Below are 25,803 nucleotides of genomic sequence, written 5' to 3'. Positions count from 1 at the left end.
ACACACAACCTGGATTCAGCAGGATATGTGCACATCATACACACACACATACATGTACACACACTCACACACACTGGCTGACGCTCAGCAACACAACCCCAGCAGGTGAAATCAAAGAATACACCCCAAAAAACACAAGGAGCCACCACAGGCGAAGATAACGATAAGAACACTGGCACTTCCTCGTCTTTTGTTTAAAAAAATAAAATAAAATAAAAAACCTGCTGAACTCAGGGGTGAAAATATTTTCTGGCGCAGGATTTGAACCAAATAGAGAAAGAGAGAGAGAGAGAGGGTGACATGATCCAATAAAACATGAGAAAAACTCGAGAACTTCACACTTTCCACTGGCTCAGATGAAGCGACCGCAGATAACCTGTAGATGAGATGTGAGTGTTGTGTTGACATGCTGCCCCACCCCCACCCCCACCCCCACCCACCCCAAAGGACACCTATACTGTGTCTATGTAAACATACACTGAAAAAATATGTACATAATGTGGGTTTGTGTGTGTTGCCTCTGAACGGGACAGTCTGCCATGTTGTGACTGCCCCCCCTCCAACTCAGCAGTGGACCCGTCGCTCTGCTCCGAATGTGTGTGTGTTAATATATAAGAGAGAGAGGGGGGGTGGGGGGGAAGAGAGAGAGAGAGACTGAGGTGAGCAAGATGTGTTTACAACGCTGCTCACCACAGAGGAAGAACAATGAGGAGGAGGAGGAAGGAGGAAGAGGAGTGCTAATAGAGCTGTAGAGGAAGGGACGACCACAGGGATTGGAGATTGACATCCCCCTTGTGGAAATACAGTGTCACTGCCACTCACTGTCATTTCTTTTTCTATTTTTCCCCCCCCCCAATTTTTTTCTTTTTCTATTTTATTATATATATTTTTTTAAACAGATGTTGCATCCCATCTCTTTGGTAATCTTGGGTGATTTTTAAATTAGCCAAGAACTGACTGATTATATACTAACATACACTTTATGCAAATTAAGTAATAAACATAATTTTTTTTTCTCACTGCTCTTGGGATTTCAAACGAGTAAATATTTTTTCTCTCATTTTTAAAAACAAAGCACCAGTCGTGTGTTAAACAGCATTCAGTATCAATAACAGGCTACTTTTAGATTCAACCTGGAGCCGCCTGCTGCCCCGACACCCACACCAGCCGCTCTGCAACGCTGCTGCTGCTCCACTGAAGCAAAGTGATGATGTACAGATCAATTATGAACAAAACAACACTTCTGAAGATGTAATCACCTTGATTATTACTTTGTTAAAGCTGCAATAATTGATATTTTATATAAACTGGTAATAAAAAAAAAGAAAAGTGTTGTTCATAATTATGAAACTACACATTATTATTACCAAACTATCGAGTTATCCACATTTGGCTTCTCTTGGCTCATTGTTTTGAGCTGATAATTAGTTTGTCATTAATATTGACAGAGAAATCTGACAAATACAAAGCAAATATTGGTCTTGAGTTTATCAGGCTGCCAGACAAGCGACTGAAATATATATATTATAGTCTTGCCATGGCAACTTTATGGAGAGGCGACATGAAACTGTAACTTCATAGGCGGCTATGAAAATGTAATTCAAATTAGCACAGACAATAATTTTGATTGTGCACAGTATGTCATGTTGCTCCATGCTACTCCCTTTCTTAAGACAGGAGCAGAAATTTCTGCTAAATAATTTTACATTTTTCATGGATATTGAAAAAAACAAGTTAAAAGTATAGTATATAATTACAGTGGTGTATTTTTATGGATGCTACAGATTAAAACTTTTTAACGTCTGTTAATAAATGCACATCCATTGAACAAAAGTGGATGTCTGAAAACTGTGGTAAGCTGTGATTGATACTCTCCACAATGTTACACACAAAGCAGGTGAGAGCAACCCTCAGATAATTCTATAATAAAAATAATTGTTAACTGCAGCTCAAGTCGTGTTTTCAAGCTTGTTCTGCTGTGGCCAAAAATCTACTAATGCAGCTTTAAAAACATTTATCCTCCACTTAAGCAGAGCAGAGCGAGCGAGTGAGCGACTGGTCAGTGTGGGCAGCTACAGCTGAAGCCTCTCCCTCCACAGGCACTCTGTTCAGTCCATAGTGACACTATTAATATGGGCCTTTTGCACATGTACAAGTAGAAGTCTCCATAAATAGATCTATACAGCAAAGTGCATGGATGGAACAGTACAAAAATACCTCTGAATTTATCTCTGCAGCAACACGTTTTTTTTTTGTTTTTTGTTTTTAAATTCTTTTTTTTTCTTCAGATTTCTGATTGAAAAGGTGAAAACTCGAGTGAGACCAAGATATCAGTAAATAAATAAAATACAATGTCATACTTTTACCTAGGCAAGATACATAACTCTTAGAAATGTGAAGACATCGTTCCAGTATATAGTTTGACCCCCCACCCTCCCTCCCCTCCCCACCCACTTAGCCACAGCAATCCTCTGTTGTTAGAGCAGAAGGTGACCACATTTAAACAAATATTCAAAATATACAGAAAATATGGAAATATATTATATATAGATACGTATAGAGTACGGAAGTAATGTCCAGGGCAGTTTGATCACGTTCACTGTGTCCACCTGCTCCTCACCTGTTCGAATGGTGATACATCTGCCAGAATGAACTGTCACTGTCGCTCCTCTTCCTCCAACTCTTCGTCTTCCTCTTCTTCATTGTGTGATTTCTGAGAACTCTGCAGTGCTCCTTTAGGAAACTATGCAAATAAAAATAAATACTATGAGTCCATCCCACTGTCACTCCACAACATATTTCCATTTATGATATAATCTTTTCTTAACACAGGTCAGAAAATAGTTCTTTGATTCCTCTTTTGTGTGTGTGTGTGTTTATTTATTTTTATTTTCATTTATTTGATTTTTTTTTTGTTTAGTTTATTTTTTTTTTGCGTTTTTATCCCCAAAATACTTTTTAAAAAAAGTCATTCTCGTCAGATGTTGAGAAAAATATAGACCTCTGATGAACTCAACTCTCTCCGGATATAAGACTGCAGTCTCTTCCAGTGGAACGCGGGACCAACCTCTCGGCATCTCGGCATCTTCTGGATTTGGTGGTAACCCAATCCCAACTGTAAGCACACTGGCGTGGGGCCTTAGGACAGCTCTCCTGTCGACACTAGAGGGCAGGATGCATACCTCCAAGCGTCCTTACAGAGGGGGTTGAGGGAGAGAGAGAGAGAAGGAGAGGGAGGGAGGTGTCTGGGAAAACCCCGGGTTTACCTCTCCTGTCCTTCCACACCACACAAGACTGACCCGAATTCCACAGTGAGAGTTCGCTCTTTGACCTCTGAAGTTGTACTTTAAACCCCTGCTGCGTGTTTGTTTTCTCTCATGCTGAAGTCTTTTTCCCCGTTTAGAAGCCCTCTATATGACAGTAGGCCTCCAGACTGGAGAAGAGGATGTAAAGGAACCAGAGGCTGAAAAAGAAGGCTGACGTGGCCAGTCTGTGTCCCCGGGGCCCGCCCAGTTCTCCTCCGATGTGGGCCCGGCGCCGGTAAAGCAGCACCGAGATGGCCAGGAAGGCGAAGATGGTGAAGAGGGTGACGGAGAAGGCCAGCGAGCCGGCTTCCACCACAAACGGCTTCCCTTTCATGTGCCAGTAGATGGCCGCCACCGACCAGGCCATGCCGATTCCCAGGAAGACGTTGACGGCGTTGCTGCCCGTCACATTCCCGATGGAGGCGTCTGCATAGGTGTCCTGGACAGCTGATACCTTACTGGCAAAAGTGTCTGTGGAAAAAAGAAGTCACGATTTTTATTTTATCAAGGATAATTTTTTGACTTTGAGAAAATAGTTTCAGATGCAGGTGCATTTTATTCTGCATTTATGGAGAATGATGAACTGTGGTCACCTGATTGCAGGTGGAGGGCAAAGCAGAGCCGTAAAACATCATATTTTATGAATCTGAGTAATTAAAGTATCCTAATGAGTAATGTAGGCCTAGCACACCGCTGAATAATTAGGGAATGTAATATTTTTCTTTTCCCTGTAATGAAAAGCGCAAAAAAGAGAAAAGCTTCTGTCACCACCAGGATAAAAAGTGAAAATATTCCACAGTCACATAGATATTCTGCACATGGGACCTTAAATATCACATTACTGCTCATTCCTCCACAGAGATACTCCACAGTTTGGCTAAACAATGATCACATTATGATGGCAATATCTCATTCATTTCACTTTGTTTAAACTGTAATTATGAGCCCTAAACCGTTTATATCAGCCTCTTTGCTGTTATTAAAAGTTGGGAGATATTAAACATTTTTGACAGCTACAGACTCTCCCACAAACGTGTCAACAACAAACAACAAGACTCTGAGGCTGAAAAACAGAAGAAGGCTACAAAATATGCAGTTCCTTGAATGGCCACTGGAGGGTGACAATCCCCATTGACTTCCATGTTAAAATGTCCAACTTTAAAGCAGAAATAATCATGGTTACTGGCCTCTGTTGCTAATTTTCTCCTTTTCAACAACTGTGCAGCAGGTGAATTTTATACAAATCACTAGTTTAAGTTTTATTTAGACCTAAAAATTTAAGACATGGCCACTTTGAGTGATAGTTGGGCAGCTGTTTGCAACAAACTTGTGTGCACTGAAGTCTCAGCTCCACACTTGCCCTCCTCTTTGCCCATTTTCTGTATCAGTGAACAGTTTTGCAGATTGAGGCAATGCCTATGGTGATTGCAGAGCAGACCTTTAGAAACCTGTGGGTGATATCATGGAGACTACTTTCATCTTTATATTAATTTATGATCATCAAACAACTTGTGGCATTGCTGGCAATCAAATTGAATTAAAATCTACTATTAACACGTGTGATTCAATTCACACCAGTTGTTTGTGTGCAACACACCAAAATCTGGTGATTCAGGCTGTTTATCTGCTGTGACTAAGGTTTGCAGTGGGAGTTACCATCACAGAATAATATGTTTTTCTTTTTCCAGAGCCAGTAGGCGTGTGAAGGGCAGCAGTCTTCTGTGCTTTACTCTGGCTTGTGGACAATATTCATAATATGTTTTTATAACATCTTTTTTTCTCCCCCATCAAAAAAAAGAAGGAGTAATGATTTATTAATGCTTCACACAGGACCTTTAATAACAAAAAACGCTGACAGAGTCTAACTTCTCAGTGACATATTGTTCCTGTCGGGTGAAAATGTCAGTTTGGAGGAAATAAGAATATCAGCCGTCTTGATGATGAAGCATGTTTGCTATTGGAGAAGGAAGGAAGTCACTGTTTTATTTTCAAAACTCAAAGAGGAGCCATATAATCTCACGTTTTAAACATGAAGATCCTTTTCTGCCACAGCTGGACTCACCTGGGACAGATGTGCCGAGTGCCACAAACACCACGGCGGTGACCGAGTCTTTGAGGCCGATGGTGCAGCCGAAGTGTGACGCCAGGTCGCCGATGACGGCCGTGAGCAGGCCGATGATGGCGATGGAGATGATGAAGCAGGCCCAGCCGTTCATGTAGTCTGTGGGGGGGACGCAGGCGAACAGGACCTTCCAGAAGACGGTGAGGAAGTGCATGACGTAGTCGAAACAGGACGGCAGCCGTTCTTCCCCCGTGTCCTCTTCGTCCTCGTCTGACGGTCAGAAGTGTATGTGGGGACAGGGGACAGGGGACAGGGGACAGAGTTGAGGCGATGGAGGGTGAAAGGTGGGATGTATTGATGTGCAACAGGATGACAGGAGAGGGGGAACGGCACAGAGGACGAAGAAGAGATAGCAGAAATATTTGGGCAGAGATAAAGAGCAAGGGGTGACGGAGGGGAGGGGGAAGCGGATGTTAAGAGACGGGACAGGGAGCGCGGAGGAAGAGCGGCGCGATGGAGGATGAGGAGGCAGAAGAGGGTATGACAGGGAAAGAATGATGACAGATGATAAAGCAGAAAGTTGAGAGGGAGCAGAGAGGGTAAAGAGTTGGAAAAGAGTGGAGAGATAAAGGATCGATGAAAGAGATATAGGATGACAGAGAGGGGAAGGAAGAGAACAACATTCATTTAAAGTGGCAAACTGACTTATTTTCCAGCCTGAAACATCATCATCATAAATTCTCACTACTAGCCTCAGGTTATTCTTATGTTTATTCAACTTTGAATACATATCTAGATTAATAACTCATCCAGGGAAGGAGAAATGTTTAATGAATTAAAAGAGCTGCAGCTTTCTTGAGTGGAGAGACAAATAGATTTAGTTTGTAGCTCATAAACTTTATGTTACTCTTAAATATTCTGATTTATTAATATTTCATTGTTAGTAACCTGGTTTCTCAAACTCTTCTCTATAAAGTGACTTTGTGGGTGAGCAGCTCTCAGTATTAGGTTAGCCTGCACTCCAGGCTTTGGGCTGTTGGCTCGGTTTACACGTTAACGACTCGCACATCGTGTCCTGAATCGACACCACGATCTGTTTGTAAGCAGCGTTTGAGAGAATGTCAAGTGTTCACAGGTCACACACTGTCAGAGCAGACAGTATGTGAACTGTCATTTACACGGCTGATTTGATTGCGTGCTCTAGATAAACATTACTATTAAGAAAAAATGTAGGTCCTTGTATAAATGTTTAAATGTGGAAGGAGTATCTGTGCGCTGCAGCCACTCCACAGGTGGAGGTCGGTGCTCTCAGGAAGGACCAAAAACTTGAAGAAACGAAAAGAGGAACCTGGAGCACACGAGTCACTGGTGATGCAAATAATTTACTTAGTGCAGAAACAAGACCAACGTTTCGACGTACAACGTCTTCATCAGGGTCAAATGGTTCTGGTGCGGACTACAAGGCATTTAAATATCCTCCCGACTGTGATTGGTTAAGGAGGGTGGGAGTGCCAGCACCTATCACATGGCCACATACATCAATTCAGAACCAATCAAAAGTGTTCATTTGTTACAAAATATACAACTATACAAACATCAATATAAACAATATTTACACTTTCATTAAGCAATAGATCGGTACGGGCAAATGGCACATAGCGAGATCAAAGCGAAAAAAGCGAAAAAGCAACAAGGAACACACAGTAGCCTGATACAAAACACATAGGCTATTAAGAGACAATTAAAGAAAACATGAGAGACTGAGTTCTTCATTCAGTCCGAGTGGTTCCACTGTGTTGAGGGTGTAAATCCAAAACGCCTCCCTCCTGAGGAGCTTATTGATAATATCTCCGCCCCTCAAGGAGGGAGACATTAACTCGAACCACTCGGACTGAATGAAGAACTCAGTCTCTCATGTTTTCTTTAATTGTCTCTTAATAGCCTATGTGTTTTGTATCAGGCTACTGTGTGTTCCTTGTTGCTTTTTCGCTTTTTTCGCTTTGATCTTGCTATGTGCCATTTGCCCGTACCGATCTATTGCTTAATGAAAGTGTAAATATTGTTTATATTGATGTTTGTATAGTTGTATATTTTGTAACAAATGAACACTTTTGATTGGTTCTGAATTGATGTATGCGGCCATGTGATAGGTGCTGGCACTCCCACCCTCCTTAACCAATCACAGTCGGGAGGATATTTAAATGCCTTGTAGTCCGCACCAGAACCATTTGACCCTGATGAAGACGTTGTACGTCGAAACGTTGGTCTTGTTTCTGCACTAAGTAAATTATTTGCATCACCAGTGACTCGTGTGCTCCAGGTTCCTCTTTTCGTTTCTTCAAATGTTTAAATGTGTTGATTTCTTTGTAAACCATTTAAAATGATATGAAGTTTACACTGTAACTGGTCTGGATTTGTCTCACACACAACTGCATGTATGTACATACACTGAATTTAAATGAGATACATTTACACATAAAATAAAACCATAAATTTGAAGATGATATATGAAACGTATTCGAAATTGGAACCATTTCATATATTGACATGTAGAAATATGTATATTTCATTTATGTAGCCTTTGTATTGTTATGTATTACATAAATATATTGATATTATTGTGTATAACGTGGGCACCAAAGGACCACTCTACCAGAACGGGAAGATGAGTGTTACTCATGAATAAGACATGAATGTTAAAATCATATATTAGAATAGAGAAACTTAACATATACAGCATAGTCAAAGCCTTTATAGCATATAAAATTGTGATTTATAGGCTACTTGACAAAAAAAAATACAAATAGCAATTTTATGTTATGTTCTGTATAAACCTATATTTTTTCAGACATGTGCATAATATGTGACAATAATATCCCCTTCGAGGTAGGCTACATAATATGCCAACATCAGTCCTGATACAGGGACACTGTTACATTTCTGTGTGAGGTGGGGTACAGCCCAATCAGTAATTCTGCCAACCATTTGCAATAGTTGTGCTATCAGTTGTGTTTGGTTTTGTTGGTGTATTGTGTTGACACAACAACCAAATGGAGATTTCCTGTAAAACACAGACTCATCCATGGCGCCAGCTGTTTGCTCCGTAACACTGAGCTCCAGCACGAAACTGCGCCCTGCTGACTCTCAGGATAAAAGCATCATCTTATATCAGCTAAAAGTGTAAACGCAAATGGTCGTCCTCCTCATTTGGAGGTACAGGGCGTCCTCTGTGTCCCCGCAGCTCACAGGAAACTCAGCGGACAGGCACAGGGACACAGTGCTGATTCAAAGTGTCAGGCCATGTGAGCTGCATGCATTTTTCAACCTCGAGTGGATCATGAAAAAATAAAGAGCACCGCTGGATTAAATATTTCAGCACCAAAGTGATGGACCGAGGCCTTCAGCAGCACGTTCACTACACGGTGGCGGTGACTGCAGCGGACACAGCGGCAGCTGCACTGCAGGCTGCAAGGAGCATCTGATGCTGCCGCCGCCGCCGCCTGACATGATGGATGAGTTTTCTCTTACGCACATGAGATTATTCCAGCGCTTCAAGAGCTTTGCTTTCCAGGAGGACGCCGCTGATATGAGTTTTTGAAGGCTGATACTACACCAATAGTTTTGGACTGAAGGCTGTGATAAACAGAATTGTGAGCTGATGATTTTCTATAGCTGCGAGTTTGACAGTTATATGGGGAAAAAAACTGTTTTGTCCTTGTATTAAAGTTCGGCGAATAGTTTGACATTTCTGCACTTTTTTGTTTCCTGGCTGAGAGTTCGATAAGAGGACTGGTCCCGCTCTCGTGTCTGACAATAAATAAGAAGTCGCAGTCTGGAGATAGTTAGTTTAGTTTAACATAAACAGCCAGGCTCTGTCCGTCAGGTAAAGTGATCTACCTACCAGACTCCTCTATAACTCAATATTTAACACAACACTATTTATCTTGTTTGTTTCATCATCACAAAAACTCCTCTTCATGTTAAACTCCTCTTCTCTGGGCTCCCTCTATATTTATAAAAACAGTATTCATACTATTTCTAACCAAAACAATCAACAGAAGCAACTGCTTATGGTAAATTCACTCGTAACACATGTGAAATATAACAACGAGCAAAACTCATTATTTACCACAATATTAACTACAATATCAGTAACTGTTGATAATAAATAACATACCAAGACACAATAATCCAACCAAGGATCACTTATCTATGTAATAAATGAATGTAAACAGTTAACAAGTTTAAGTGAGGAGACTTTGAGGAGGCTTTAACTGACTTTAATCTCATTTTATGCACATTATATATTTGTGCTGTGCTTTGTGGAGCTGCTTCCCTTCACTGCAGAAAACACGGTGGATTCTCACGTTACCTGCGCTGACTGTGATGGCCTCCATGAACTGGTCTCTCCAGGAGTTTGTTCCCACCACCAGTGCCAGGTTGGTCTTCTTGATCAGCTTGTCCACTGTGCTCTGTGTGACACAAAGTCAAACAAACAAGAACGCAATTCATCCATTATTTATTCCCGCCGTGTCCAGAATCTGCATTCAGAGCACTGATACAGAGAAATGCATGAGCTCCGCCACATGATGGCACTGACATCCAGTTCCATCCAAGCAGCACAGGCCCGTCATTTGATGCATGATAAAACCACCACACACCAGAAACAAATATGGTGGGTATATTTTTGGTCGAGGAGGTTAGACCATGCATATGAACCACATCTCCTCTAGCATTACATCTCTGTGGGCCGGGATGCTTCTGAAGAGCAACCAGCATCCGTCGGAAACTAGGGATTTGCAGCTGTTCTTTCATGCACGGTGGCAGCTGGTTAGTTAGTGTGATCTCGTATCTGTTTGACTGCATGAAAAACACCAGTTGCAGCTGTAATTATCAGGCATCTAAGACTGCGTGTGCTCTGTTTGAAGATCAACCTCTCCCACCTTAAACTCGTACGATTCCTCGATAATGACTTCCAGCTTGGAGTGTTCCCCCAGCACCGGTTTTCCCATCTCCGCGATGCGCTTGGCTTCCTCCTCGTCAGATGTCATCTTCCTGTCTGGCACATCTGTATGGGGAGGCAGCAAAAGAAAAAAAGGAATCACAATGATGCGATCAACATAAAAGGATGCTCAGGTGATTATCGTGTGTCATTGAGAGCTACAGCGGGAACATCAGACGGTTGCCTTCATAATGTTCAGGTTGTTTTATGTGAAAGCGCATATGTAAAGAGCTATAAGATTCATCGCAGCTCTGTTTACTTCCTCTGTGTCCCATGGTTTTGGTGGCACTCCAGCCTTGTTATATAAAGGTTAAATAAACCAGCATGCTTGAGTGATCAACACACAAACACAGCAAATGCAAATATAGGTACAAACTGTTTCCTTTTCGATTTCCCATCGTTCTGTTCTTCACTACAAATGTTGACTTTTTTAGGTCCTGGTTGCTTATTTCTTTTCCAAACCCATGAGTTGTGAGAGACCTCATCCTGCAGCCAACATCAGTTTTCTTATTTCTCATTATAATAATAAAACAAACATATTGATCTACAGTAAGAGTTTTTATTTCTCTATGTTAATTTGCAACGTTTTTTTTTCCAGATGCATGAACTGCATCCACATCTGTCGCCAACACCAGACCAGCTGAGGACTGGCATGCAGGACAAACCACCAGGCTAAAATACAGTGGAGGTGAATGGTTGTTGTTGTTTTGGGAGTGAAGCACAAAGAAGTGACAGATGTGTCAAATTAATGGAGAGAAACATGTCAGTGATCTGTCTCCATGACAACTGAGCAATATCTCCATCTGTGGATGAAGTCTGCGTTTGACAGCTAAGAAGAAGCATGTGGAGCTGGCACTGTTTTTGTTTCTATCCCTGTTTTTTTTTTTTAATTCCTCCTAACGGTCCCTTTAAAGGGATAGTTCAACATTTTTGGCAAATTGGCCCATTGCCATAATCCCTATAGTTTTAGGAGAAGGTTTGTTACCTTTATTTGTCGGTGCGAGCTATTTTTAGAACGGCGGAGCGAGCCAGCTGCTCAGAGCTACGCTACAGAGGCTCATGGGATTTCTTGGTTTCCCTCATCAAATACACAATCCAACAACTCCAAAACAACTCCGTCTCGTAACGTTCTGTTATTATCTCATAGCGTGGTGAATGTGCAGGTCACAACTTGTCCACGAAAGCGTTTTGGAGTTGTTGGATTGTGTATTTGATGAGGGAAACCAAGAAATCCCATGAGCCTCTGTAGCTCTGAGCAGCTTGCGGCTCTGCTCCGCCGTTCTAAAACCAGCTTGCACTGATAATTAAAGGTAACGAACCTACTCCTAAAACTAAAGGGATTATGGCAATGGGCCAATTTGCCAAAATGTTGAACTATGCCTTTAAGACTAATACTGCATCTACATTACTCCTCAGAGAAGGTTTACAGAGTTGAGCCACACTGATGAAACTGGGCGTAATACAGTCAAAATCAAGTACTTTGTTTGCAGGCCTTCCCCTCATTGTCAAAAACTCTCTATTTTAGGTTTTTTTTATATGAAGTGATTCTAAAGGAATGTGAATGTCCTGATCAATCCATAAATCTGCCTATCAAACGTGTCCTGTGTGGCTCTGCTGCAGAGAGAAGCCACAATGCCTCCCAGAGTTCCCGGAGAGCGCCGCGAACTACAAAGAGCTCCATAACATCAATTGTGTGCTGTCGAACTTTATCAAGAAGAGGCGGCTGTGCATCCAGAGGCCTCTCATGCTGCTCTGTGTGTGACACCCCCACTGAGCCACCTGGTGCAGAGACCTTGTCATCTTTTATACGAGCCCCCGAGTCCCAGCCTGCTGGTCTTTGCTGACAACACGCTTACCATTAAATATTAACATTGCCATTAAAGATCACAGCCAAGTCCCCTTGATAGGAGGACGTGTCGGCGAGCGCACACACACAGAGGCATGCATAATATACCAGCGCATGAGTGCCTACACACACACACACATACACACAATTTTAAAGCTAAATCAATTACACACCCAAGACAGTGTGTACCCTCAAGTCCTGATGGGATTTCTTTTGCTCATGTTTAAAATTTGATTATCCAGCCATTCTCCTGCTCCATGCTGCACCACTACATGACACTATTTCCATGACAAGGCTGTTGAAACAAAATAATAATAATAATAATAACACATTCACATAAAGGTAATTAAATTTCTAATTTTGGAACTGCAGGTTTTTATCTTGACGCTGTGATCAAATGTTTGTACCTTGTTCATGACTTGAGAACATAAATTATGGATTTATGATTAATTAATCCTCTGATTAGCATGCAAATCCATCATTAAGAGCGGGAGAGGGCAGCAAAAGAGCATGTAGCCTTTTTGTAACAATGACAGTGGAAGATAAGAGAGTTGGGCATGCGGTTTATTTACATCAGAGCTGATTTAACAACCTCGATCTGCAGCGAAAGTTTAAAGCATCGAAATCATCACTGGTCTCACACCGTGCACAGAGAGCCACAGATTTATGGCTGAAGTTTAACGCACACTGTTCACACAGGAGGCGACATTAGTGGAGATGCTTAGAGAGGAAGGAAGAATGGACAACTTACCATTAGCTAACAACAGGGCTGTGGAGGAGAGGGCAAAGGAAGGAGGAGGAGAAGAGTAGAAGGTGGAGTATGAGGGAGAGAAGGAGGAGATGGAGAAAACAGAAAAAAAGCAATGAGCTGTGGAAATGGAAGAAAGAAACACTGACAAGGATAAAAGCAGGTTACAAAGAACGAGAGAAATGTGATGGCCTCAGAAAATGGCTGAGTATTGACCCTGAGCTGTAATATATGTGGCACTGATTATGTGATCGGCTGAGGTGGAGTCAAGAATATGGTATTCTGTCGCTTTTTATGGGTGCGAGGGCAGAATCGAGGTTTATTAGGGGGAAAAATGTCCAATAGAAATCAACTAATGGTAGAATATTTTGCGTGGTGAGCTCCAGACATGATTATAACACTAATTCAAAAGTTTACAGCTCCCAGCCGAGTCAGATAAAAGAGTTTGGAGGTGATAATTACACATGAGCTTTTATTCACCACCGTCAGTATGAGGTCGTGTTGGACTGAGAAAAGAACTGTTATTTTTACTTTCCATGCTCTAAATCAGACACATCACGACTATCATGTAAAAATAAATCTACTTTTCTACTTTTTTAACCTCTCAATTTTTTCTTTCCTTTTTTTTTTTTGGCTCATTTAACCTTTTTCTTAAAGTTCCTGTTATTTCTGTTTTACTCATGCAAATTCATTTTTGAAAACAGCTGGGAGAAATTTTAAAGAAATAAATACGATAAAGAATACATATTATTTAAAAAAAGGCACAAAGCTTGAATTTAAATAAATTAAACCCGAAATGTCAACAAAGAAAAGAAAAATGAGGGTGAAACTCACGGCAAAAAAAGACTGATAAAATTTAATTAGAGCGAAAAGAAAAAGAAAATTGCATAATTAAACATCTTACTCAGATCTCTTTAAATAACCCCTGAAGCAGATGAATAATACGCACATTCTTTATTAATAATAGCAGATTCACTTTTCAAATCCAGTGATCAATAATTCAAAAGGGGAGAAATTTGGAAAATACAAACTTTAGGATGTGAAATAGAATCAATAAATGAACATTTACAGTGGACATCTACTTATATTTCCTGATTCTTGTTTTCATTATAGGACGTAACAAGTTTGTTCTCCATGAAGCTGCTGGAGGTTCTTCATGTTCTTCTCTACAAAAACCGACATTTGTTATATTCGGGGCGCCTACAAATGTTGGTATTTAACAGTGGATGGGTTTTTAAGTGTGTTATGTAATAGCCAGTGCTGCCACTGTCAATATGGCGGAAGTGAGGATGACAGGATTTTATTTGACAGCGTCAGTTGGGGGCTGCGGGTAAACAACAACAGAACCTGCTTCAACCTGCCAGCCGGTCTGAAGGCCTCGTTAGCACGTTAAGACAGTTTTAGTGTCTCCTGAAGGTTTGAATGCACCTTCAGAGGATTTTCTATTTATAGATAAACTGTAACGTTATAGAAGAAGCAGCGGATTCTTGTAATATTTTTAATCTCAATAAGCGCCGGGGCTTTGGAAGTGTCAGATTCACACACTGTCTGGAAAATATTAGCTATTGGAAGCTGCAGTGAAAAGACAACAAGGGAATCAGCTTTGAAGAACATTAAACACACACTCGCACACACTTGTAAAAGTAATGCTCAACTCGTTTCATTTGCACTATATAAAGAACAAAAGATAATGCAAAGTAAGAAAATCTTATATTAAATCACTGAAGAACAGGTGACAGGACAAATTTAGACACAGAAAGACACAGAAGTGGCTGACAAAGGTACAAGAAACAGAGGAAATACAACTAAGAAAGGAGCTTCATATAAATTTAAAACTGACATCAGTCTTTATAGAACAATCACTCATTATTCGTCCCTGTGATTAGAAATTTAGAAGCAAACTGATGCAGTTTTTATGATTTGACATAGAAACCTGTTGTGTTAACACATTGTACCTCTAACAGCTACATTAGCAGCAGCTTGTTAGGTTGTGTTTTGCTGTGTTCATTTTGCAATGACAAGAAAGTGTATACAGTATCACTCTTTAGGGTTTCTTCAGCTTTTCTCCTCTGTCTTTTGAGATTCTGAGTAAAAATAAAACTATTGCTGTAGAGGAGCTGCTGCATCTAATAGTTGACTCCATTCGCAACTTTGACTTTTGCACTGCAGCCTCTGCGCCTGTGATTGAAAGGTTGAATTTAATGGTAGTTTTTCAGCAACAGGATCGATTTGTATATGCTTGCGATGATTTTCCCTGCAGACCCGGTGATCTGGCAAACGGTGATGGGTGAGGCGGAGGCCCGCTAACCACCCGGCGAGAACCAAACAAACACAACATCCACACAAAGTGAAATAAAAATATGCTGATGATAAATGTGCCCGGTGCAGATGCTCAGGAACATCACACCCCTTCCTCAGCATTTTGATTGTGACTCTGCCTGATTGTTTATCTGTGCGCTGCAGCTGCTGAGCAGATCAGTGACACAGCACAACACGCCCCGATGCCCATGGCAAAGTGTAAACCATAACTAAATGATATGATTAAGAATAGAAAGAGGCTCGAAAAGTCATTCAGCGGGGAGATAATTACATGACAGGATACGCCGTAAGTGGATGAAGAGAGAGGAGAAAGGCTTCGCACGCCTTTCAGCCTCTGGAGATTCATAGAGACAACTCTTCCTCTTGATGTCTTCATCATCATTTATCCGTGCAGTCATAAAACAAGGACACATTTCTTAAAAGGAATCAGAGATTCTGAAGGACAAAACAAAGATGCTCACATCTTCCATGAATGGACCGACTCCTTCTGAAACCCCCTCCACTGAGACAGGACACTAATTAACCTGTTTGTGTTTGGAGGCAGCTTATCAACTTCCAAAATCAAATACAGTCCTCAGTTAATCATCATTAGCAGCTAAGTGCATTAATCGCTGTGGGCAACTTCCTTCATTATCATTAGTACTAGCCAAGCCGCACTCATCTAAAGCCAAGTGTGGTGTAAAGCACAGCTGTGGTGAGTCTGAGCGTCCAGATACGGTGAACCTCATGTCAGCAACAACAATGGCTCATTTAGTGAGGGCTGGAAAATGTATCACATTAAGAGATACAAACATACAGAGAAACCACAAAAGAGATGCAGCAAACACAGACACACAACAGAAATACACACGTACATTTCTTGATTTTTCTTGAGGAATTAATTGCTTAGAATATAAAATGTCATAAAACAGTGAAACATTTCTTAGATTTAAGACCATGTTAAAGGGACAACAAGGAGTTTCAGAAAGCAAAGTGTTTTCATACTACATTTCCCATGAGCTTCCGCGTGCACGGTGAAATTCTTGGACCGGCGCAAGACGGACGAAAGCGAAAACATTTGCCAAGAATGTTTTCATTGATCAAGAACGAAAGTCGGAGGTTCGAAGACCTTGTTATGGTCGTTGTTCTGACCATAAACGATGCCAACTAGCGATCCGGCGGCGTTATTCCCATGACCCGCCGGGCAGCGTCCGGGAAACCAAAACTAGGAAATGCTGGGCAAGTCGACCACTAAATAATATCAAAATAACAATATTTATTGAAAATGGACCCATTACCAAGTGTGGGCAATGTAGATTCATCCACAGAGACTCTTTTATAACCAAAAGCAAAGTCCTCGGGATCTCTTTAATGCATGCTTATATTAATCTGTGTCTGCTGAACATGTAAAATAGGAAACTGTTGATGACACAAAAATGGTTTAAATACAAAAATAATTGAGTTAACGTACAACAAAACCTCCATTAGGTATCTTACACACACACACATAAAAAAGACAGCTGTGTCTTAAAGACAGACTTAAAGTACAGGCAGCTCTCACAATCCAGAAGCTTGTCATTGTGCCAGCATTACGATAGGGAAGATTAACCAAAGGGATATAATTGGAGGGGTGGAGGAGTGTGTGTGTGTATGTGCGTGCGTGTGTGTGTGTGTAAGTGTAGGGTGGAGTGTCTGTGTTTAACCGTTGTCATCATCAGCGTGTTCTCCTGCGTGCTCGGCCTAATCAGATCTGTCTCGTTACAAAAGAGTGAGTCCTCCTCTGGCTCCCGCACACGGCTCGGCTCTGAGTCACAGCGTCAATACGCAGCTAATGTACGCCTTCTCTCTCCAGTCTCCACAGCTCATTAAGACAGAATCATCATTTGACTTATCAGGGCTATTCTGGTCGCCGAGGCCAGCGGCGGATCTGGGCATGTGCCTGCAGCCTGAGTGTGAGGATGGATGGATGGATGGATGGATGGACGGACGGACGGACGGACGGACGGACGGATGGACGGATGGACGGATGGACGGATGGATGGATGGATGGATGGATGGATGGATGGATGGATGAAACAGGTACAGAGGAAAAGAGACTCTGGTCGAGGCAAAATAGGATGAGAGACGTGAGAAGTGATGGTGAGATTAATGGAGAAAGGAGGGGACGAATAAACAGAGGGAGCAAAGATGGAATAGAAAATAATGTGTGGATCAGAAGGAGGATAAATAGAGGGATGAGGAGAATGGTAGATGGTTGAAAGATAAGCACTTTGATATGCGGATGCATGGATGGATGGATGAAATAGAGAAAATGGAACAAGAAAAGATTTGTTGAGAAAAAAACAATGCAACAAGGCTGGAAATCAGGAAGAATGGATGGATCAGGAGGATGACTAGAGAGATGAAGAGAAGATGATAGAAAGATAAGGACTTTCATGCAGGGGTTGATAAATGAATGGATAAAATACTGTAGATGAGGAGGAAAAGAAAATCTAATGGAGTCAGAGGACGAACTGGATTTATGGAGCAAACAAGGAAAAGAAACGAGAAGTAATGGAGAGATTTATGGAATACGGAGAGAATGAAAAGGATGCAAATGTTTGGAAAGTGGAGGAATGGATGGATGGATGGATGGAGGAAACAGGTACAGAGGAAAAGAGACTCTGGTTGAGGCAGAATAGGATGAGAGACAAGAAGTGATGGTGAGATTAATGGAGAAAGGAGGGGACGAATAAACACAGGGAGCAAAGATGGAATAGAAAATAATGTGTGGATCAGAAGGAGGATAAATAGAGGGATGAGGAGAATGGTAGATGGTTGAAAGATAAGCACTTTGATGTGGGGATGCATGGATGGATGAATGGATGAAATAGAATTGCAGGGGAAAGAAAATCTGGTGGAGAGAAGGAAGATGGCTGAGTTTGCATAAGGGGAAAGGAAACAAGAAAAGATGGAGAGATTTGTTGAGAAAAAAGAATAAACAATGGAACAAGGTTGGAATTAGGAAGAATGGATGGATCAGGAGGATGAATAGAGGGATAAAGAGAAGATGGTAGAAAGATAAGGACTTCCATGCAGGGGTTGATGAATGAATGGATGAAATAGATGAGGAGGAAAAGAAAATCTATGAGGAGGAAAAGAAAATCTAATGGAGTCAGAGGACGAACTGGATTTATGGAGCAAACAAGGAAAAGAAACAATAAATAATGGAGAGATTTATGGAGTAAGGAGAGAATGAAAAGGATGCAAATGTTTGGAAAGTGGAGGAATGGATGGATGGATGACAGGATGGAGGAATGGATAGGTGGGGATTGGGAGGATGAATAGAGGGGTGAAGAAAATGTTGGATAAGTGGAGTATTTGGATGGATGGATGGATGGATGGATGGATGGATGGATGGATGGATGGATGGATGGATGGATGGATGGATGGATGGATGGATGGATGGATGGAGGGCTGATTGCCAGAAACAGGAGAGTATGGAGAAGTTACCGAGGAAGCAAGAAATGAAGATGGTAGGGGTATTAAAGAAAGGAGAAGATGAGGAGGGATGGAGAGGTGGAGAGTGGAGCGACAGTAAATAGATTTATGGATGGACAGAAAATGGCAACACGGAAAGGCGGAGGAATGATTGATTGAGCGATGGGAGGATGAAGGGATTAGTGCAGGTAGGAGTGGAGGAACTGAGGTAGAGAGAGAGAGTTGGGAGGAGGGAGGAGAGTGTGAGTTATGGAGCGACGGTAAATTGACTGTAGCCTATCACGGCCTCACGGTGCCGATCCACGTCACTAACCAAGACTCTGTTCTGTAGTTTGTGCATCTAGTCACAATGAGGAAGAAGAAACGTGAGCTGACAGTAGTTTAGCAGGTGGCTAACTCAACTAGCTCGCAGCCAAAAAGACTCAAAGCATAGAGGGCCTAAGCGGAAGCAGGAAGTAGGCTAACGGTCGCCATGGGACCTCAATTCGGAAAAAGTCTCCATGTAAGTGAACGGGAGTCAAAGTTTTATTTCGTGATCTGATTGAATTGTGCCATGAGAAAAAAATATTACCTCTACCTGTTTAAAACATCACATTTCATGCCTAGAAATCAGCAGTTTGTTGTAAAACTATTATAAAATAAAATTCAGAAGAATCCGTAACCAGAAAGACTACAGGTTGCGTAGGTGATGTCACACACCAAATGCCGCCCTTTTCCGTGTCAGTTGGTGACGTATTTTTTGTGGGACACCAGATCTGTAGTCCTAGAGCGGTCTTCACACAAAATACATTCTTCTGTTGCCGTTTTACGATAAACTGCTGATTTCTCGGCATGAAACGTGATGTTTTAAACAGGTATTTTTTTCTCATGACACGGATCACGAATTTTTTTTTGACTCTCGTTCACTTACATGGAGATTTTTTCCGAGTTGAGGACCCATGGCAACGTTACTTCCTGCTTCCGCTTAGGCTCTCTATTAGAGACACTCGCTGAAGAAGAAGGAGGCAACCAGAGGCAAACGCTACACAACCAGTCGACCAAGCAAAAGCTTTGGAGGACAGGTAGGGAGAGATGAGAGGATGTGTGTTGGAACAGACTGCACAGAGGATGACACACACACACACACAAACATAAACAAATCCGTGTGTGAGGATATTTATTTACATTCATATCCACCTACAGACATAGTAACAGACACACAAACACACACTCGGACTCGCGCGCACACAGGCACACGCACATACTGCCAGGACCTCAGACAATCAGAGTGTTTCCTGCAGCTCAGAGTGAGGCCTTAAATAACAGCGGTTCAGGATTGCAGCTGAGCGGCTGCTGTCTCCAGACTGCACTACTGCTCCACACACACACACGCACTTTCTCTCTCACACACACTCACACAGTCTGCCTGTGAGAGAAACGAGATGACAAAGACGGATGCTTCAGCTGCCTTTATTATCTTTCAATATGCAGGCTGTGTAACGCGTCCATCATCTTGTTATGCTGTATCCATGTTTCTGACGGCGTGGAATCGGAAGGAGTCAAAATGCTGAGTACACGCCGTACTTAATCTTCTGACGCGGCGCTGCTAGACTGAATGAACTGATAATTTAACTGAATGCTGGATGATTTCACTCGAGCATCCTGATGAAGGTCTTTCACAGCTGAAAAGCCATGTTTTTAATCTTGGCGAGCTAATTAAAGCCGCTACGTGTAACATTTTGACATCAATAAATCTTTAACACATTCATTTTGAGATATTAGGGTGATTACTGTAAACAAATACAATCATTGCCAACAAAATTGGCAGCAGACTCCTCCAGTCACAACACTGTATTTTTACATTGTGTGCCAGTGAGTTGAGCCCATGGCATAAAGCAAATAAATATATATAAATAAAAAGATCAGTTTGTGTTATTGAGAACAGTTTCATCCTCAGTTAAGAGTTTTTTAAAATCACTTTTTGACATTTCTTTACATTACCAACAATTGCTAAAATGACCTAATCATTTATTTTAGCTTCGGCTTCACGCCAATATTTTGAGATTTTAGATGAGACTTTAAGTACTGTTTGAAAGAAATAGAAAGAGAAAAATGGGTGGATGGACGAATGGATGAGTCGAGAGGTAGAACAAGTGATAGAGGAAGAGGAGAGAGGCAGAGATCCTTGGTGTAACAAAAGAAAAGACTGTGAAGGGAGAAACGATGCGAACGAGCCTGTTGCAACATATGGGTCGATTAGGACAGTCTCTGGTGTGTCCAGAGGCAACAGTCTGTCTGTCTGTGGGGTTTCCTGCCAGTCGTTATCAGAGATACAAAGGAATGGATATTTCAAACTAGTGATCGACTATGGAAACACATGCATTGTGTAAAAAAAATCAAATACTTAAGTGTAAATGAACAAATAAATACCAAACTACAACGTCCTGACTGGAGAGCTTTGTTGCATCACATCACATCCCTCATCTCATCTCTCTCTGTCCCTGTCATTGTTTGCTGTCATCTCTCTGCTGTCAGCTGTCAATAACAGCATCACGCTGCCCAAAAATACTTTATACTAACAAAAGAAATCTTTAGAAAATATTATCCCCAGAAAAAGAAAAACGCTTTGTGTCCTTACATTGATAAAAAATCTGAATGCTCTGTGGCCCTTTGCCTTGACATTTTATTTGAGATAGATCTGCTGGGAAGTGGACTGGAATAGAAAGAAAGACCCATAGCTATACTGTATACTGCATATACAGTATACAGCACTATAGCTACTATAATTCTCTTAGTGGATGTCAGGTATCAAAAGAGCTGCACAAACCATGAAAGATGTGAATACTCTGATGCATAATCATTATAAATAAAGACACCAGGTGAGCAGCATCAGAGATTTACTGCTAAGTGAAGGCAGCTCTTCACTCTTTGACCAGCAGGAGGTGGAGGGATGTGAGATGTGTAGTCTTGAGTCAGCCTTACTCACAAGTTTCTTGGTGTCTCTGGTTCTAAGTATTACTCCCCCCCCCTCTCTCTCCATATTTCAGTTTTATGCATCTCTCACTCCCAGCCTCCCCCCCGCTCTCTCTCCCTGTGTCTCTGTCTCCCCTCCTCTCTGTGATTCTTCCCGTCCAGATGTCATGCTGGACACGCTGCGCCGCGCGGACCGAGCAGAGACGGACGAGCTCCCTCTACTTGTTAGCAGTCTGTTTATTCTGCAGCCATATCAGCCTCTCTTGCCGTGTCAGCAGCAGGCAATTACAGAGCAGATCGCCAACCCCGATAATGTCATCAGAGCAGGCCTCACACACAAACTCACACACACTCACACAGACACAGTTGGGTATTTATACAGGTCACAAGTTCACTGCTCAGTCACCAGCCAATCTGTACAAAAGTGATGGAGAGTAATTAACTATGTTTTACTAATAAGGAAAACTTTGAGCTGCTTGTATCTAGATTCAATGTGACATTTATTTTTTCTGTTTTTGTCTGTGCAGCTTTTAGTCACTTTTTGGTTGTCATCAACTCATAAATTACATGCAAAAATAATTTTCTTTTGGTGCTTTACCTTTGTAGAAAATAATAGTCTGTTGATTGGACATGCACTGTCTTACTGCTGGGTTTAAAATTGACCCAGTTTCAGTCGATATAGTAGCTGTGCGGCACAGTTAACTGGGTTAACTTTAACCACATGTGTCCATTGTTGGCATTATCTATATATTACTGTTGGGTCACTGGATCAAAAACAGCCATCGGATGATTTTCAACCCATTTGCACTGGGTCAACCCAGTTAACCCAGTGATTGTTAGTGTGAGTCGCTCAGGCAAGAAATGACTCGGGTTTAGAAATAAATTGTAATTCCTACTTCATTCAGATAAAAGGTTTAAAGGTCAGGGGACGAGCAGCGCTGTTTCTCCAGGGGCAGACTGGATGCTACTGGCCTGACTGGGTCTATAGCTGCTTAGCATGCTAAACAAGAGTTAACACTGACATTGCTTTCCATCATTGGAGACAGCTGTTGGCCAGTAAAGGAATAAAGGTCGATGTTGAACCCTCAACATTTCCTCCAGACCGGTTACAGCTGTTAACGTTAACGTATCAAAACTTCTATAGCTCAATGAAAGTCTGACATTTTGTTTTGTTGTTCTCCCTCTGAAGACTGTGCAGCTCTATAACACCATGCTGTTTTGTCTTTTACAGCAAACAGACAAGAGTCCTGACTGCTGTGGCTGCTAGTAGGCGTCATTTGAATGTAAATATGTCGTGCTGAAGTACTAATGCTCTCGTTTTCCTCGGGCTGAGAGTCCTTGAGGAACATGCACACACACACACACTGAGGTAAACCCTCCAGCTGAAAGGTCCTCTCTGCTGAGTTCACCGCCTCTCGTCTGCTCTGTGATGTATTGTGGCCACTGCGCTGACATCATTGATGTAACCCTGAGTGCTGATTAACAGCCCCGCCTGGTCGGGGTGCACAGATAGATCCGCGGCCGCCTGTGAGTCGTCTCATCAGCTTTTCACAGAGGCAAAGCCCCAAGGATCCGTCTGAAGCCTTCAATATCCACTTATCATACGCAACATTAATATCTGCAACATTATTATCCATATTCCACCGAGGACAACCGAGCAATGGAAGTAATTTTTTTTTTGTTTTTTTTTTGTTAGTACTTTCATGTCTTACCCTGTGGGTAAGAGACAGCTTGAGTATGAATATTTTATCATGTGTATTTAAGAATTTTGTTCCTAAATGAGACATCCTCCAGAATGGCTGTTACACACCAAATTAAAACAAATCATACAGCAATGTAAGTGTTATGTTGACACAAAAATAACTACTGAAAGCTATTGTTTATCCTGGAGATATCCAACAAAGATAATCAGGTATTACTTCTGCACAGTGTATGTCAACAAAGGAAAAAAAATACACTAATTCTTCTTCAGAGCGCTGCAGTTCATATGGTCAGCGTATGAGACACAGTGGTGCAAGTCTTCTTATAGAGGGTAAGACGCTTATACTGAGGGAGCCACAGCTTTGTCAGTACAAGTGTCTTGCGTCTTGTGCACAAAACGACTACAAACGACGTGTTCTGTGTCTCTTTCAGTGACGTTTTGCAGGTGAACCTGAACTCTTCAAAAGCTCAAACGCTGCACCTGAACTTCAGTATTTAGTTCACGCTGGAGATGAAGAGAGGGCGTGTGACTGCTGTTCAAAGCTGCCTGCCACATCAGATCCACCCCGACACTGCTCTGCATACATACACAAAACACTACAGCATGCTATACAAAATATCACAGAGCTGAGAGAATGAGTGGGATTCAGAGTTGCTTGTATTTATGATATCATTTATATTTCTTTACTTATGATGTTGTATTTGAATGCATGTTTTTGTGGCCTCAGTTTGTAGTGCAACTGTCTCTTAAAAAGGGGGTTAAATAAAGAGTGTGATGATCACATTTATTTATCCATTATTACATTATTTCGATTCTCTGTTAGCTTTCATTGTTAGTGGTGGAGTCTGCCATTCCTGCTGGATTTAAATTCAAGGTATTCATGGCAAATCCAGTTGCATTCGATTTAAATTTCCTTGAGATGAACAAATGTGATTTAAAAATGTGCCCATCTAATTGCAATATGATGTTTTTAGTCACATATGCCCTACACAAGAGGTAATAATGCGCCATCTAAGAAGTGATGTGAGGTCTTCAGGGCAGATGGTTGGTGAGTAAAGGAATGATTATTGATGCTGAACTCTTCATGTTTTTTCCCAGACTGGTATGTTAAACTTACAAACAGCTTCTTAAACTGAGCTCTCTGACTCACCACCAGTAAATCTGGACAAACGCTTCAAACTGAGGCTCTGGCCTGTACCATAGATGACTGTTCACATATACTGTAACACATACTGTAACTGCGACTCCCAGAAATAAACTACCGTATACTGGTCAAAATAAATCTGGTCTAGTAGAAAAAAAGAAAGAGCGAGGAGGTGGTGGTGGTCGTACGTCGCTGCTTTAAAGGGACAGTTCAACATTTTGGCAAATTGGCCCATTACCATAATCCCTATAGTCATAGGAGTAGGTTTGTTACCTTTAATTGTCGGTGCAAGCTATTTTTAGAACGGCGGAGCAGAGCCGCAAACTGCTCAGAGCTACGCTACGGAGGCTAACTTGTCCATGAGAGTGTTTTGGAGTTGTTGGATTGTGTATTTGATGAGTTTGATGAGGGAAACCAAGAAATATCCCATCAGCCTTATAGCGTAGCTCTGACCAGCTCGCGGCTCTGCTCTGCTGTTCTAAAAATAGCTTGCACCAACAAATAAAGGTAACAAACCTACTGCTATGACTATAGGGACTGAACTAACCCTTTAAGAAAGATGCAAAGCACCTGACTCGCCCCTCCTTAGACCGTGAGCAGTGTCAGTGTGGAGCGAAGTTGCTTTGGAGGGAGCACGAGAAGGTCATCACTGACACCCACATTAATGAGAGCCCACATCGAGGGTTGTTGCCCCCGCTGGCCCTCGCCGCTGCTCTTAGACAGGACTGACACCGTGGTGTGCCACCAGCATGGCAGGTAACAGCGCGGTTCATCCATATCTCCGGAGCCGAGAACAGCCCCCACACACCTCTCAGGAACAATTACTGCTCTTCCAGCTCCTCATCACAGATGGTGAGGGCTTTCAGAGCGACTCCCCCTCTCGCACTCCCTCTCTCTTCTCTATCTGGGGCTCATTGTCTCTTTGGTTGACTGTGTCTGTCTCTCTCCTCCCTCTCTGACTTTTTTTATGCTCAGACTATTTCTGTCGCTCCCTCCTCCCTCTGTCTCTACAGCCATCCTCCTCCTCCTCCTCCTCCTCCTCTTTCCCCACGTTCCCTCTCTCTGTTTCTCCAAGCTCGAAATTCAACAGTTCAATTTAAATCCATTACACCTAAGCCCCTGACAGAGTGTGGCATCCATGGTAACCGTTACTAGACAACAATCTCTCTGCGACTCCACGGCGAGGCCGCTGGCGGCAGGGAGATGCACTGAAGGCATGCGAGGCGTTTTGACATAAACGCTTGTGTCATTGGCTAAGTGACGG

At 42.0% G+C, this 25,803-nt stretch overlaps 1 protein-coding gene across 1 annotated transcript in view; it reads right to left on the bottom strand.

Annotated features, from left to right (window-relative positions):
* Window positions 1-2,875: 2,875 nt before the first annotated feature.
* slc8a3 (solute carrier family 8 member 3) overlaps window positions 2,876-25,803 on the bottom strand; it is a 122,681-nt gene continuing 99,753 nt past the window's right edge. Inside the window, exons 4-8 of the mRNA XM_083997782.1 lie at window positions 12,967-12,984; window positions 10,311-10,435; window positions 9,740-9,839; window positions 5,368-5,637; window positions 2,876-3,776 (exon numbers count right to left, since the gene is read on the bottom strand). Of these exons, the coding sequence (XP_083853908.1) occupies window positions 3,400-3,776; window positions 5,368-5,637; window positions 9,740-9,839; window positions 10,311-10,435; window positions 12,967-12,984 (890 nt within the window). The 3' untranslated portion in view covers window positions 2,876-3,399. The remainder of the gene's footprint in view (window positions 3,777-5,367; window positions 5,638-9,739; window positions 9,840-10,310; window positions 10,436-12,966; window positions 12,985-25,803) is intronic.

The sequence above is a fragment of the Trachurus trachurus genome (genome assembly GCF_905171665.1).
Source record: "Trachurus trachurus genome assembly, chromosome: 22".
NCBI lineage: Eukaryota > Metazoa > Chordata > Actinopteri > Carangiformes > Carangidae > Trachurus > Trachurus trachurus.
This window is presented reverse-complemented; position numbering and strand designations above follow the sequence as displayed.